The 14260-nt window shown below is 39.9% G+C and overlaps 1 protein-coding gene across 2 annotated transcripts in view; it reads right to left on the bottom strand.

Moving 5' to 3' along the window:
* The window catches only part of dpf1 (D4, zinc and double PHD fingers family 1), a 62127-nt gene extending 50335 nt beyond the window's left edge, over positions 1 to 11792 (bottom strand). For both annotated transcript variants that reach the window (XR_006370820.1, XM_044118834.1), the window contains exon 1: positions 11663 to 11792. Coding sequence is in view for 1 of the 2 variants with exons in the window: in XM_044118834.1 (XP_043974769.1) it covers positions 11663 to 11775 (113 nt within the window). In the remaining variant the exon portion in view is untranslated. The remainder of the gene's footprint in view (positions 1 to 11662) is intronic.
* Positions 11793 to 14260: the final 2468 nt, after the last annotated feature.

Here is a 14260-nt window from a genome sequence, read left to right as displayed (position 1 = left end):
ATTAAACTGGAAGTGAATGAAGTGCTGCACATGTAAAATAGGCTTTATGAGGGCTGAGGGCAGATTGTGTTTTTTTCTCGAAAATGTGTGTGTTTGGGTTTTGTTGCAGTCAGACTAGTAAAAACACTTAAGTCTCTACACCTGGCCCACACACCTGTTTCGTCCACTATTGTCCATCTGTGCAGCCATTCATGCAGACACACACACACAGACACATGCATTTCGGCCCCTGCAGAGCTTTATGTGAGCATGCACAGAGGAGGGCTGATATCAGGCATCCCACCACCGCTCTGGTGCTCCCCTCCCCCATCCCCGGCCTTTCCACGGCTGAACTTAACAGATTAAACTATGCAATATCACCCATACCAAGTCACCCCCCACCCCACCCCAATTCAATTTCTTCTCCACTCTCCTCCTCTCTCAGTCAAATGATTTCTCTTTTTTCCCCTCTCTCTCGCTTCTCGTCCACTTTCAGGGAGAGTGTGTGTGGGGGTGTGCGCGCATGTGTGTGGGCGTGCGGGCATGCGTGTGTGTGCGTGTGTGTGTGTGTGCATGCAAACACATTCTCCTGCTCCTCTGATGTTGGGCTCAAATTGGCACACGGAGGGAAACGGTGGCTTAAAATGTTCAAACGTACACTAATAAAGCTCCTGTGTGAGCGTGTGTCTGTCAGAGGGAGACAAAGAGGCCACACACTCGGTTTGACAGTGACAGACAGACAGATGGACGGACAGGAGCGGGTGTCTCTGCAGGAACGAAACGTCTGCCACAATACCAGCTGGAAAACGTCAGTTTCCTCGAAACGCTGTCATGGCACCGGGTTGGCCTGTTTGCGTGTGTAAATGCGTGTGTGCATATTTAAACTCAAGAGCACTGACAGAGAGTAGCAGGCCAGACATATGTGCAGAGTTGTGCCACAGATCATGTCATTTCTGTCAGGGCTTTGTGTTACCTACAGAATGGGATTTTAATGACAGGTGTAGGGTTTCCTACATGGACCTCCTTCTTTGTCCACTGGGTGTGGTTTCTTTTGGAGTCCCTAAATTACAAGGTCTGTTTGTGCATCAATCCACATGCAGGCTACTGTTGGTGCCCACCTCTTTATGCGTCCTGTGTGCAATGCTCTCCTGGTCTGAGCATCTGGGTGTGTTTGCTGTAGCCCATGGCTGGCTGCAGAGTGTACCGAGGGTAGTACATCAGGGTAAGGCAATCTGCCTCTGAACAGCTCCTTCAGGTGAGATTTATCACCACTGCACTTGGTCTCTTATTATAGCGATGGATTCCCAACCTCTGATTCTGTGTGTGCACTTCTCTGTGCTGGCAATGTGTGTGTGCGTGTGTGCGTGTGTGCGTGTGTGTGTGTGTGTGTGTGTGTGGTACCCTACCAAAACCCACCCCCACCTCTTCACCTCAGTCTGCATCCTTATTAAAGCGCTGCAGAGAAAATCAGCCCTTTTTTTTTGACTCCACCCTTATAAACTTCTCATATGGACCCAAAAGAAGCACAGAGGAAATAGAGATACTCTGATCCAGTTTTATCCAGAGCAACTAGACTCACATATTTACATTTAAATGTAGAATTTCTAATTCTAAACACTTTTTATTATTCAGCATAGTTTTTGTTATGCCAGTATGCCAGTTAGTATAAGTACTGAGTATAAAAAGATTACAGATTTTCAGCATTTACACATTTAAAACTAACAACAAGCTAATTGCTTTTATTTAGAACTGATAAATATTAGTTACTAATGATATAACATGAAATAATATGTGGAAGCATTTTACGTCTTGATCTGGTTCATTTTCACACTAAACTTTTAAAAAGTGAACCAAACAACAGAGAGAATGCTATGCAGAGGCGCTGAAGTGAAGTGTAAGCCATGTCGATGTTTCTCTGCACAAGATGCATGAAGCGGTTTTACCTCCTATCCTTGGCTGTATTTGGATTTGCATTTCCACCCATTTCTGCAAACTGCCCCAGGGTTCACTTGAAACCAAATCAAGACCCACTCTAGAGTTCAGAGGACCTTTCACATTTCCCCCAAACACAGCAAACTATCCAAAGAAATACATTTCAATCTGTTTTTAATTCTCCAAACATTTCAGTGTTAAAAGGCCAAAATACACCAGCAAAAACATTTAATATAACCCTACCAAAATTTGAAGGACAAGTGTTTTATAGAGCAGGATATTTTCAATTTAGCTGTTCGTATTTGCTAATAACTGTTTATTTAAACCAGCTAATCAGCAGTGCACAGCAACACTTTAGTGAAGAGGAGGCTTAGTCTATGCTCCATACAGATTGAGAAACCTCTGCATACTCCTGCCTTTTCTCTGGCATCTCATTAAAAAGTATTTAAGCTTTAGAATATTTTAGGCAACTTTGAAACTGTAACTTTTAAAATTTTTTGTATATCTTGATACGAGTAATTCACCCCTGCCTTAAGCTAGTATGAATAAACCTCACAGGCAGCGTCAGTTAAATCACTGCAATTTTGCCTTTGACTTCAGTTGCACTTATATTTACAAGAGTGATGATTGCATAAAAAGCTTCAGAGGTACACTTCCTTTTCCATACTTCAATTATTATAAGCTGCGGAGCTGCTCAACCTAATCTACAGACTGCTGAAGGGGATGGGGGTAGGAGCAATATGGACCTCAGTATGTGATGGTAGTTCTTAAAAAGCTGTTATTATAAACTCTTTTTGAAGAAACATGCTGATACTACAGTTTGTTAAAGATGTTGAATTCAGCAAATGAAGTAATGATACACCAGGTGTGATTGTGAGATGCTAAAAGAAATAAGATTTTAAGCATTCCCTGCAGTTTGACCCAGTCTGACAGCAGACTGCCAACATTTCCAGGTTCTACTTATTCCATGTGAGATCGAGCCTGAAACCTCAAACAGATCAGACAAACCAGCTTCCTGTAATCCAGTTAAACTTCCTGTTTGTGCAGGAGCACCTTGCTGCTCCTCCATGTCGCTGCATGTCGACATGGCAGAGCAGCAAACTGACCAGATTAGATCATTCTTGATGTTGGATTCACGAAAACAAGACCTCTAAAAAAAGTTGTATCTTTATTTTTCACCAAAGCAGGGAGTAGTTAGATTTACTCAGTTACGTTAACTTAAGTAATTTATTTTAAAAAAATTATTTTTAGGACTGGTTTTCCTTCACTATATTTTTTACTTTTACTTGAGTCAAATAACATGTCTTAACCAAAAATGATTGCTTGTACCCGAGCTTTGTTGTTTTAAGGCTATTCTCTCTCTGTTGTATCATTTGGAAATCAAGTAAATGTGCAGTAAATAGTATATTCTGTCACTGCAAGAACTTTAACCTGTTCTATCACTACGTTTACTTCAGTAAAAATATGGTAAAGTATTAATACCAATCTCATGTAAAAAGATTTCACAAATGATAAACTTTGTTTTAAGAAATTTAGAACTACGATAGATTATTCCAGTACAGGTTTAGCTCAACCATATAATGATATTTTTATTCTTGTCTAAGGTGATTCTAAAGTGCTCCCTCTTCTGAGTTGTAACAAACAGAATGAAGATTTGATCATGCCAGTTTAGATTTTAAAAATGCTTAGGATCATTCATGTCAGCCTTGCTCAGTAGAGACAATCAAATACAGCTCAGACTTTTTAAAAGTTGTCAGATTGCCCAAAGGTTTATACTCAATGGGAAGCTCAGAAGCAGATGCTAACGTTAGTATTAATAGCAATTACAGATCATTCAAATTGTGTCACTGCAGCAATGTTTCTTTTTACTTCTGAATCGGCACATTTTTGTGCTTCTTAGATTACTGCAACTACATTTGGATCAAACATCCTGGAGATTCGGAAGAGTATTTCCAGGGGAGGAAACAAAGACAATAGAGCAAAGGTGATAAGTCATGTTCTTTATATTTTAGTTTACCAAAAGTAAATAAAGTTGTTTTGTGGAGTTATTAGAAGTCTAAATGTGGACTGATTTTAGCCTAGTGCCAAAAAAAAAGTTAAATAGAAGAAACAGTAGCCAGCTTTAAACTCATGACCCTTCAACTAGCTGCCTGTGTTTTTGTAACAAAGCTATGTGTCAGGATAGCTCCTCTAGCACAAATGATATATGAATCCAGGGCATGAGTGTATTGTTAGCAATTATTTTTTTGAAACTCTGTTCCTCTTTCCTGCCGTGGCTACATTCTGTCAGAGCTGCATGCTCGCTGTTACAAACAACTTTTTTACGGTGGTGTGTTGTGTATTCTGCTTGGAAATCACAATTCTTCATGCACTACCCCAACAAACGCCAACATGGACTCTGATGATGATACCATGGAAGCATCTCATAGTGCAGCTGGATTGTCTCACAACACTGTAGACTAAATGGCATGTTTTATGCTTTCTGACATTTTTGCATTTTTCTCTGTCTTTTTGAGGACCTTATGAATTTTTAATTTAAATTCTAAGTTTAGACCACTTTCAGACCAGAGGCTTTGGCTTGGTCTAAACCTGGCATACGTTAATAGGTTTTAATTAACTATGACTATGAATAAATCTATTATTGACTGATGTCTTTTGTATAGATTAGATATTAAAATTGGGTCTAATGCTCACTTGGAAAATGTTTAATTTTAATTCATCTTTTGGTATAAGACTAAACAATAATAATGATCTAAAATAAATAAGCTAAAATATGACCTACAGCAACACAGCGCCGTGGAGCAACAGCCACGGTGAGCCAGAAATAACGTGAGCCAGAAATTACCAAGGTCTGGTAATGGCATTTAACTAGATTGGACCCAATTCTCTCGGAATGAATCAAGAAACTGTTTGGTGCAGACTGAGAACAAAATAGATTTGGTTTCACCTATCCCGATCTTTTCCCACCACACACTCCTCTTCAGATTTACACTCGCATTCATGCTGGATTTTCCTAAATTTGCTGGCTGGGAAGCACGCAAGGTCCCCAAGCAGTGGAGCTGACTGACAGTCAGTTAGGTAGCACTGGAGAAATAGGTCATAGCGCTATAAATACTTATCTATGCTTCGCTCTTTCTCCCTCTCTCAGCTTCTTTCGCTCTTACCTTCCTAAAAAAAAAAAAGAAAACCACAACATATAGAAAGTCTAAGTAATGGAGATGATGAAAGGAACAACTCAGAAAAAGTAACCCTCTTAAAAACATCAGACCTCAGGCTCACTCCCATAAGATTACAGAAAAAGAAAACTCGGAGAGGATAAATGAGCGCAACAGTGTGTGTGTATGTGTGTGTACTGGAGGCAGAGTAGAAATGAGCGAGTGAGGGAATGAGAGGGTGAGACTGGGAAGGGGAAAGAAAGCTCTAGAACTGGCAGGCTGCGGCCTGAGCCGTCACACAGGGCTGTTTGCACACAGAGCCGGTTATTACATGGAACTCATTTAGCTGGGCTCAGTCAGGCAGGGCACAAGTAATATTATATAGGCCCTGCTGCAACTGCCTCCAATACAGCAGCCTGCGCTTATCTGCATCTGCCCCTTCTAACCAGCACAAAGAAGTAATATCGCTGAGAGACACCATGCATCCCCACATTCTGAGTTCTGGCTGAAGCCGTAGAAATGAATTTAATTGCGCTTTGTTCCATTTTTAAAGATTTTAGTCATTTTCTAATCCCAATATATTGAGACGAGATATTTATATCCCATCTCAGAATATGAAACATTATATAATTTGGTAACAGTAGACTATAAACCTTTCCTGTCAATAGATTTGGGTCTAAATCCTCCTAAAAAGCTCTAAAGTATAAGCTATCTAAAAGGAATTACAGGGATCTAAAAAAAATGGGTATAAACTGTCCTCAGTTATAGTTTCTGCTGAATATCAACACAGAGACATTGATCCAGAACGGGTAGGAGTGATTTGAAAGTGGTGGGGGTTTAATGATTCGAACCAAAGAAGGAGGTAAAGAGGAGGGTACTATGGAAAGGAAGTGGCTGAACAAAAGGAAAACAAGTGATTAGGAAGAAGGGAGGAAAAGATGCAAATAGGGCTGCGACGTTGATGTGAAGAAGAGAGAAAATCGGATGGAGAGAGAAGCAGAGGGAAATAGATAGAAAGAGAGATTAAACGTGTCTCTAATCCAGCAGAGCGACAAACTGGTGGAGAAATGCACAGTGGATCCACTTGTCAGCCGCCAACAGAGCCGGCCCAAGATTGTTTAGGACCCTAAGCAGACATTGATTTGGGAGGCCCTCCTCCAGTTAAAACCATCTTCCACCGCCACTGAAATCATGCAAACAGAGCAAATTAATCACCAGGTTAGACTAGTCCACATGCTGTTTTATGCTTTCATGTTTGTCTAAAAAGCATCAAAATGACTCCTTGTTGAGTTTTTGTAAAAAGTACATTGGTTTTGAACAAGAGGTAATTAAAGGTTTTGTATCATCCAACAAAACACTCAAAAACAGATGCTAACTTTACCGTCATCAGTGGCTAACAGTTAGCGAGTCATGGCATTTCCACACTGATTATAAAATGTTTTGTTCCCATTTCATCCCTTCATTTTATACCTGTAAATAAACTATTTAATACCCATCTACTTAAACTACTGTGTGTGCTGATTTTTCTGAAACAAATATAAGTTATTCCACCTACTTCCAGCTATGTGCTATTTTATTATTTTAAATTCGCGAAGGTTTGGTTTAGTTTATTTGGGCAAGGTGATTCTTTTGAATTTTGACAGATTCAGATCACTCCTCAAATAAAAGTGAATAATTTGTGCTGGAACCATGTTTCACCACAATAAACTGTGGTAAAACATAGAAAATGACTAGAAATCACAAACTGTCCAATGCTAACTTTAGCAGGTACGAAACTTTCTGAACCAGATGGCTCCATTTTGTATCTGAGGATGTACTGTACGACATGACCAAAACTGCAAAGGTCCAAAATAGAGAATGGAAGAAAGAACCACTCCCTCTCTTTACACATTCACAGATCAGTAGTACAGTCATATTGACCATATAAGAGATTATGTTCTGTTTGAGTCTTTCATCAATCATTTTACATGGCTTGTTAAAGAAATATGCCATTGAAAAAACTATGGAGATACAATTATTGACTTACTCATTTGGTCTGATGGTCTTGTCTAATATTTAACTTTTCAATACAGACTTGACAGAGTGGGCAATAATTTTAAATTGCTTTACAATTGATATTTAGGAACTTTACATCCCTGTCAGACTATCACGTATCTGCCTTTCATTTCAGCGGTGTTGGAAGCCATGATGCAAAATAACGCCTGACTACACACTGAATCTGTGGCATGCACAGCTTGAAAACTAGCCAGCCAGGCGGCCATAAATTTGTTTTGGCAAGTTGAAACATTTCAAGAGAGCTGCAGCTCCCACACGTGTTGTTTATGTCGACCACTGCTACAGAAGAGACGTATTTTCAATTCAAATGTCGCAGTAAGATCTGTCCAGTGTGTACCCCACCTCTCGCCCAAAATGTCTCGCTGAATATAGGAACCAGAACCCCTCCCAACCCAACTAGGGACAAGGATGTAAGAAAATGGATGGATGGATGGATGGATGAATGGACGGACAGACGGACAGATGGACGTTGCAGTAAGGACACAATAAAAACAATGCTCAACAGTAACACATTTACACTTATAAAGAAGCTCCAAGCTCAGCATGTCAGATGCTTGAAACTGAAAGAGAAACTAAAGCTTGACTTACACTGTGACTAATACTTTATTTATTTCATCAAATAAGGAACACTCATTCCAATGTCTCTATAGTTGAGCCTTGAATGTAAAATAAATCAGTTAAAAAATTAAATGAGATGTTGACACCATGGCAGACGTAACAAAGCTCATTTTGATGGAGCAGAATATGATGGATTCCCAACATGCATGATCTATTTGGAGAAGACATCAATTTCAATATTGTTTGTGGTACAATTGCACTACTTTATGAAGCTCGTGTATTAAAGCTGCTTAGATATGGTAGGGTTGTGGCTCTGGCTAGAGACTATGTTGTTCTGAACATTGCAAGACCTGTTTATTTGGCATCAATAAGACATTTTATCAGTGAATTTATTCCTGAGCCTGAACAATCTTTAAAGAAATTTAGGGACAGAACAGGCATTGTTTCCCCCCCAGGCTCACAGCCAGCCACCCTATTAGAGCTGACTTTGAACCCAATCTCGTTGGTTGTTTGGCCCATTTTTAGCAGGATAGGCCTCTAATTTGTGAGCCTCTTGTAGCAAGTTTGTTTGAGGACGTGCTAATTAAAAGGGCTTGTTTAAAAGCCCATTTCAGTGTTGTAACTGGAACGTACTTAAAGCCATACTGGGTAACGATGGCATTTATATAGCCAAGGAGATGTTAAAAGGAGCTTCGATTGCTGCGGCTGAGTTGTCTAATACATACATTCAGCTTTGCAGTTTCACAGAGCCCACACTGATTCAGTGATCTAACATCTCTGCAGAGCTGATACTGGCTGACAGCTTGTGCTGCCTTGTTTTGTGCCTCGTTTTTACCTCCTTTGTCTAACTTAAAGCACTTAAAAATCAATATAGGACCACCATTTGAAAGTGCGCTGTTGTTCATTAGTCACTGGCCCTCAGTCTGGCATTTACTCTGCATTCCCTGTGCACCTTTTTTTTTTAACCAACCCTATTCTCCTTCTTTTCTGCTCAACCTCTGCTCCCCCTCTGACTTCATGCAAATCAGTCAATTTAATCCCCTGACATCGTCTCACCGAGAGCCTCTGGGAGCAATCTGGACACACTTCTGCTTTGCTTGGATGAGCATACCAGCGACCAAAGACGACTTAGGGGAGGATGGCCGAGAAGAAGACGAAATGTTTCATGTGTTACTTACCATCCACTTTCCCTCCCCATTTATGTCCAAATCCTGGTGCAAGATTATCATAAACAGTTTTAATTATGACACTGGTGTTAGTTCTGGCATAAATAATGCCCAGGGTGAGCTCCCGCAAACAACCAAACAAACACCCCAAAAAATAGACACTGAACAAAAGGGCTACACAAGTTGGGTCATAGGTTTGGCATTGTTAAGAGAAACCTAAGAATCCAATTTTTACATGTAGATTAGAGGTTTAATCAACAGAGAATTTAAATTATCTGTTGATTAAGCACCTATAATCACTGTAGAATAATTCAATACATGTCAGACTAGTCAATATATTGGGATTTTCACACTTGCTTATATATGTTGATGGCATAATCAACATATATATGTGTAATGGCTAGAAAAATCACATTCATTCATTGTAAAATAACTAATTTCTGCAGCAGAACAAATGCAGTTTGGAATCTTAAAAATCAATATTGAATCAGAAACCAACTTTTGCATCAGCTTTAGTCTCTTTTGTATCCCATTTTTAGAGACAATAAAGTGGGAATACAGTGGATAGTGGGCATATTGGGTGAAGGCGATATTTCCACTATCAAGATTCTCTGCAGGCTCAGTTTATAAGATGTGAATCAAACACCAACTTCCGCAACAGCAGCCACTCGGTAATAACAACACATTTCAACAACTGAGCACACGGTTGACTAGCAAAAATAAGAAATTAACAACTTGTTCAGCTAAACTTTTGTTTGTTTAACCTGGTGGTACCCCCTAGTGCCATTCTCAACATAAGGTTATATTGTCAATATTACAAAACAAACCACTGCACAGCATTTCTTTGGCATTTCACCAAAGAAATCATCTTGTTTTCAGAACAGTGAGATTATTGTGTTTGATTGGCCCTGACCACCAGCCGATCATAAATTCTAGACTAATATATTTTTCCAAACATGTCATATTAAAGAGCTCTTAGGCTGTTGACTGAAGAATACTCAAAGAATACTCTAAGCTGTATTTTGCCACTCAAAGTAAGCCACAGCTGTCAAAAGCTCTTTGAAAGGAAGCTCTACATGTTTAAAACACGTCTAGATGAAGTTCATTTGTGCTGCAAGAGAGGGAGAGAGAGCAACACTTTCCACAGGGAGGAAGAACAGAGGGAGGCAAGGTTCCTGTTTAAGTCCTTTGAGTTTTAAAATTGTCTAGTATGTTGAATTCTAAAATGCTCTTTGTCGATTTTTAAATGATAAATAATGAGTTACATTCTCCATTGAAAACAAACAGACTGCAGCTTTGGGAATGCTAAGCTAATTGCTAATACAAGATGTAGAGGAAACTTTAGAATGTGAATTGTATAACCATTGTGTCTTTGCTTTAAAATATTTCTAAAACCCTGCTTTAGAGTGAATTTTACACATCCAGTTTGATGTCTTTGATCTTGATATGAATAATTTATCACTGCTCAAGGCAGGAAGGCTACAAAAATATTTAAAATGCTGTTCATACATTAGGTTTATATTATAGCTTTTAAAGAAAAATCAAAATCTGCCAGAATCTCTATATGTAGAGATTCTGGAGTTAAAATGATTCTACTAAAGAGGGAATCTTTTATTTCTGGGGACTAGCTGGTGTTTAATTACAATAGCAATCAACCAAAAACATTAAAATACCCTCACAGCCAATCAGAGCAGTCCTCCAATCAGCACCATAGCGCCCCTGTTTCCTGCCTCCTGTGAAGTGATATTCAAAGCAGCCACATGTAGGCTGGTCGTGCGCTGGATCGCACGAAATTTCTCGTGTCTGCACATCAGAGTGAAAAGCAGAACGACGATCCATATGTGTAATCTGGTCTCAGGTAGTTACAGAACCGGCACATGCATCCGATGTCTGTCCCTGCTGCCACACACAGCTCTCCTTCCTGAGACTTTTCTTTGTTTCAAACTGCTTAAAGCCAGAGCGGTTTGGAGCGCTCCAGCACATCACGGTTGGCTCGTATCGGAGCCATTGTGGAATATTTTGGCTGGATTAGTGTAAGCACCCACTGACAGGTGCACATCCGCTAACCTTTTTGGCCGGGAGCCCGTAAGGCGGGCAAGCTCTGCATTGCTCTGAAATAAACCTCATCCTCATCATAATAAAAAAAAGAAGTAGAACCACGGAAAACCAATGCGCAAAGCGGATCTCCATATAGAAGCAAACGTGATGTATGCACACAAGGTTAGTGTAAATGCGGCTTAAACGCGCGTAGGATGAGCGCAGCTTTCTGACCGGCGTATTTATCCCGCCTGTCCATCTCCGAGGCGTCCGGAAGGTAAAGCTGCATCCTAAAATCAGCAGCTGTGTTTACCTCCTCCTGGTCTAGAAACACTGGTCAGTTTAAGCTGCTTTAAATCCATCCAGAACTGCGGCCAGCCCGCCTCCACAGCCTGACTTTCACCGTGATCTTGGCTGGTTACACTGGCAAGGGACATGCCGGGTCACCCAAACCTACCTCCAGCATTCCTCCATATCCCTGCACACACACGCTGGTGTTGGATCAGGAGAATGATTTTATGAACTGCACCGGAGCGCACATACAAAACACTTCCATCCCCTAACAGAGATCCTTAAAATGCAACTTTTCTGCTCACTCGCATCCCCTGACATTATCCCAGTGTCTGCTGTGTGCATTGTATGTACATAGACATGCTGATGATCATGCTGAGAATTATCTGAGATTTATAATTTTTTTCCAAAAGCGCAGAGGTTGCGCTGACAGCATGCAAAAACACACACGAAAAAGGCTCAAAAGCCCACAAGATGCCCGATACTTACGATTTGAGGGGGTTCTGCACCGCTGTGGCCATTTTGGTATAGTATGATAGAATGCAACACCGCAGAGCCCGGTATTGTACATGTAATGTAGCAGCTATTTCAATTTCATTCATTCTCTGGGGCTGCGGCTGGACCGAGCCAGCCAATGGGAGACGGGAGCGCTCAGTGACAGCTTCGGGGAAGTGTAGTTTTTTGCGCATGTCTGCTTGTCACACGGCGAAGCGGTGGGCACTACAAGTACCAGAGGGGATAGCGGTGCCAGTGGACCACAGGCCCGCCTCGGACCTGTAAGGGCAAAGCCATCCCCCATCCCAATTTACAAAGAAGATATAACGTTTATAGAGTTATGTTGCATGGATGACTATGAATCTATTACTGTCTAATCTGGTGATAAATTAGATTAGGAGAATACCTTTAGCTTCCAATGTAAGTTTTAATTAAAGAGGTGGTAGGAGTGTATATGCAAATGAAGGAAATTATCTATCTGAAAGGTTCAGCCTGGAAACTCCTATAACACATATTAAAGTGTTAAATAATACTGTGCAGAGTTTACAGATAATTAAGACATTTATTAGCACCCACTATAAAAAATGCCATAAAATAAAATCTTCCTTTATTTCAGTAGCATAAGAAAATTATAAAAGTCCAGCATTTAATTTGAGTCCATTTCCTTTCAGGAGTAAGATCATTCTCTCTAATTTTATTTTTATAAAATCACCTGTGACAGTGTTGGTTCTTACATGAACAGCAAGGTGGGTGAGTCCCTCTGTCTGTCGCAACCTGACATCCCGCTTAGACTACATATGCATAAAAGCTTTAGAAAATAAGTCCTGGACACAGCACATTGATGTTAGATTTATAATCTGGTGCTCATACGCCACCCTGTTTAATGCTGCCCTGGGCAACTGCCCTTATAGCCCATATTAAAACCAGCCACAATTGTTGGTACCCCTGCTGCTTATAATGTCCTTTTGACAACAAAACAGAAATCTTCTTCGGGAACATGTGATCTTTGACCTTTCCACTACGCACAGCCACTACACACAATCCAGAGTCCCCAGCCTTTCTTACACTCTTTACTCTCCAGCTTACTTTTCATAGAGAATTAGATATTTTTGTGAGATGGTTGATGCTAGTCTGATTAACCATTTCTTTCTTGATCTGGTGAAATATTTTGGATCATAATCCACCTGAAATTTCCAGTGATCCACAATCAAATTATCAGTGGGGTCCACTAGATTTTATTTTTAATTTAATTCTGTGTATGTCATTGATTTATGTACTCTAATAAGTTTCCCATGGCATTTGGAAGCAAAACTGCCCCACAGCATAATCAATCCGCCATTGTACCTAACATTGTGCAAAATGTCATTTTCCACATATTCGCTCTTTGTTTTGAACCAAATTCACCTGGAAAGTTTGTTTCCCAGACATTAATCTTCAGTGTCATGTGAGTTTACGTAGCTATGAGCAAACTTTAAATGTTTATATTTGGGATGGTAGGACAGAAAAGCAATTTCCCCCCCCAAAAAAACAGTTGGCCAGATGATGTCTTGTAGCTGTTATGGGGACCAGGTGATTCCAAAATATTACATTTTACTCTTATTTTCTAACAGTGAACATTGGAGATTTTTAAGATCCCATACAAACCATACCAATTGCTAATTTTGTAAAAAAAAACAAAAAAAAAAACATTATGTCTGCTGTAAACGATACATTTGAACAGATAATACATCTATGCCAGGAGGGCCAATAAATGTGGTTGACTGGTGTATATTAAGTGATGATACATGAATTGACCATGCTTTATCTCATTATCTATGAAGCCTGGCAAGGAGCATCCTAAATTATTAACTAATCAGAGGTGATGGCTTGGGTCTAGATCTGTAATTGATTTTTTCAGACATGTGTCTACACTGGATGAAACCCAAGCAAAACTCTCTTCAAGCTCTTCACCACTTCAGCTATATTCTTCCTTGTATAAGACATTGTTTTTTTTTACTTTCCTGGCCTCTTGATGTATATGAGAAATTTTATTTAATGAACATCGCAAAGCAGTATTTTAGCTGTGTAATAAAGAAGTAAGAAGGAAGGAATGAAGGAAGGAAGGAATGAAGGAGACCTGGCATAGCGTCGATGCTAGATTTTTTAAAATTAATTAATTTTTTTACTGTATGTGTCATGTTCGCAGCAGTGGCGCCGCTCTAAAGCCATTTGGTGACATGCGATATTTATAGATCTGTGCTTACAAATATTTAATGAACATTAGCAACCAGTTCTAACATGGCAGCACTGCTTCAGTAAAATACTCTTTGCCAGTTAAATGAAAACTTTGATTTTGCTGTGGTGGCTGTAAATGTGGGGGGAAGGTTTTTGTGAAGCATACATGTTTGAAATTGTAAATCAAACACGCCAACTCGAATTGTATTTTGTCTCCATTGATAATTTGCTTTTATGAATAGATGTCAGATAATAGGAGTAATCAGGTGGACCATCATTTTTAAATTTACACGGTGCCACAACTTGGTGTCTACAGTTTTGTGAATGGCAAAGTTGTCTGCTTTACTATATTTATCCACAAGGTGGTGCTCATACACC

This window comes from Gambusia affinis, linkage group LG06 (genome assembly GCF_019740435.1).
Source record: "Gambusia affinis linkage group LG06, SWU_Gaff_1.0, whole genome shotgun sequence".
NCBI lineage: Eukaryota > Metazoa > Chordata > Actinopteri > Cyprinodontiformes > Poeciliidae > Gambusia > Gambusia affinis.
The sequence above is the reverse complement of the archived record's forward strand: the minus strand, read 5'-3'. Positions and strand labels throughout refer to the sequence as shown.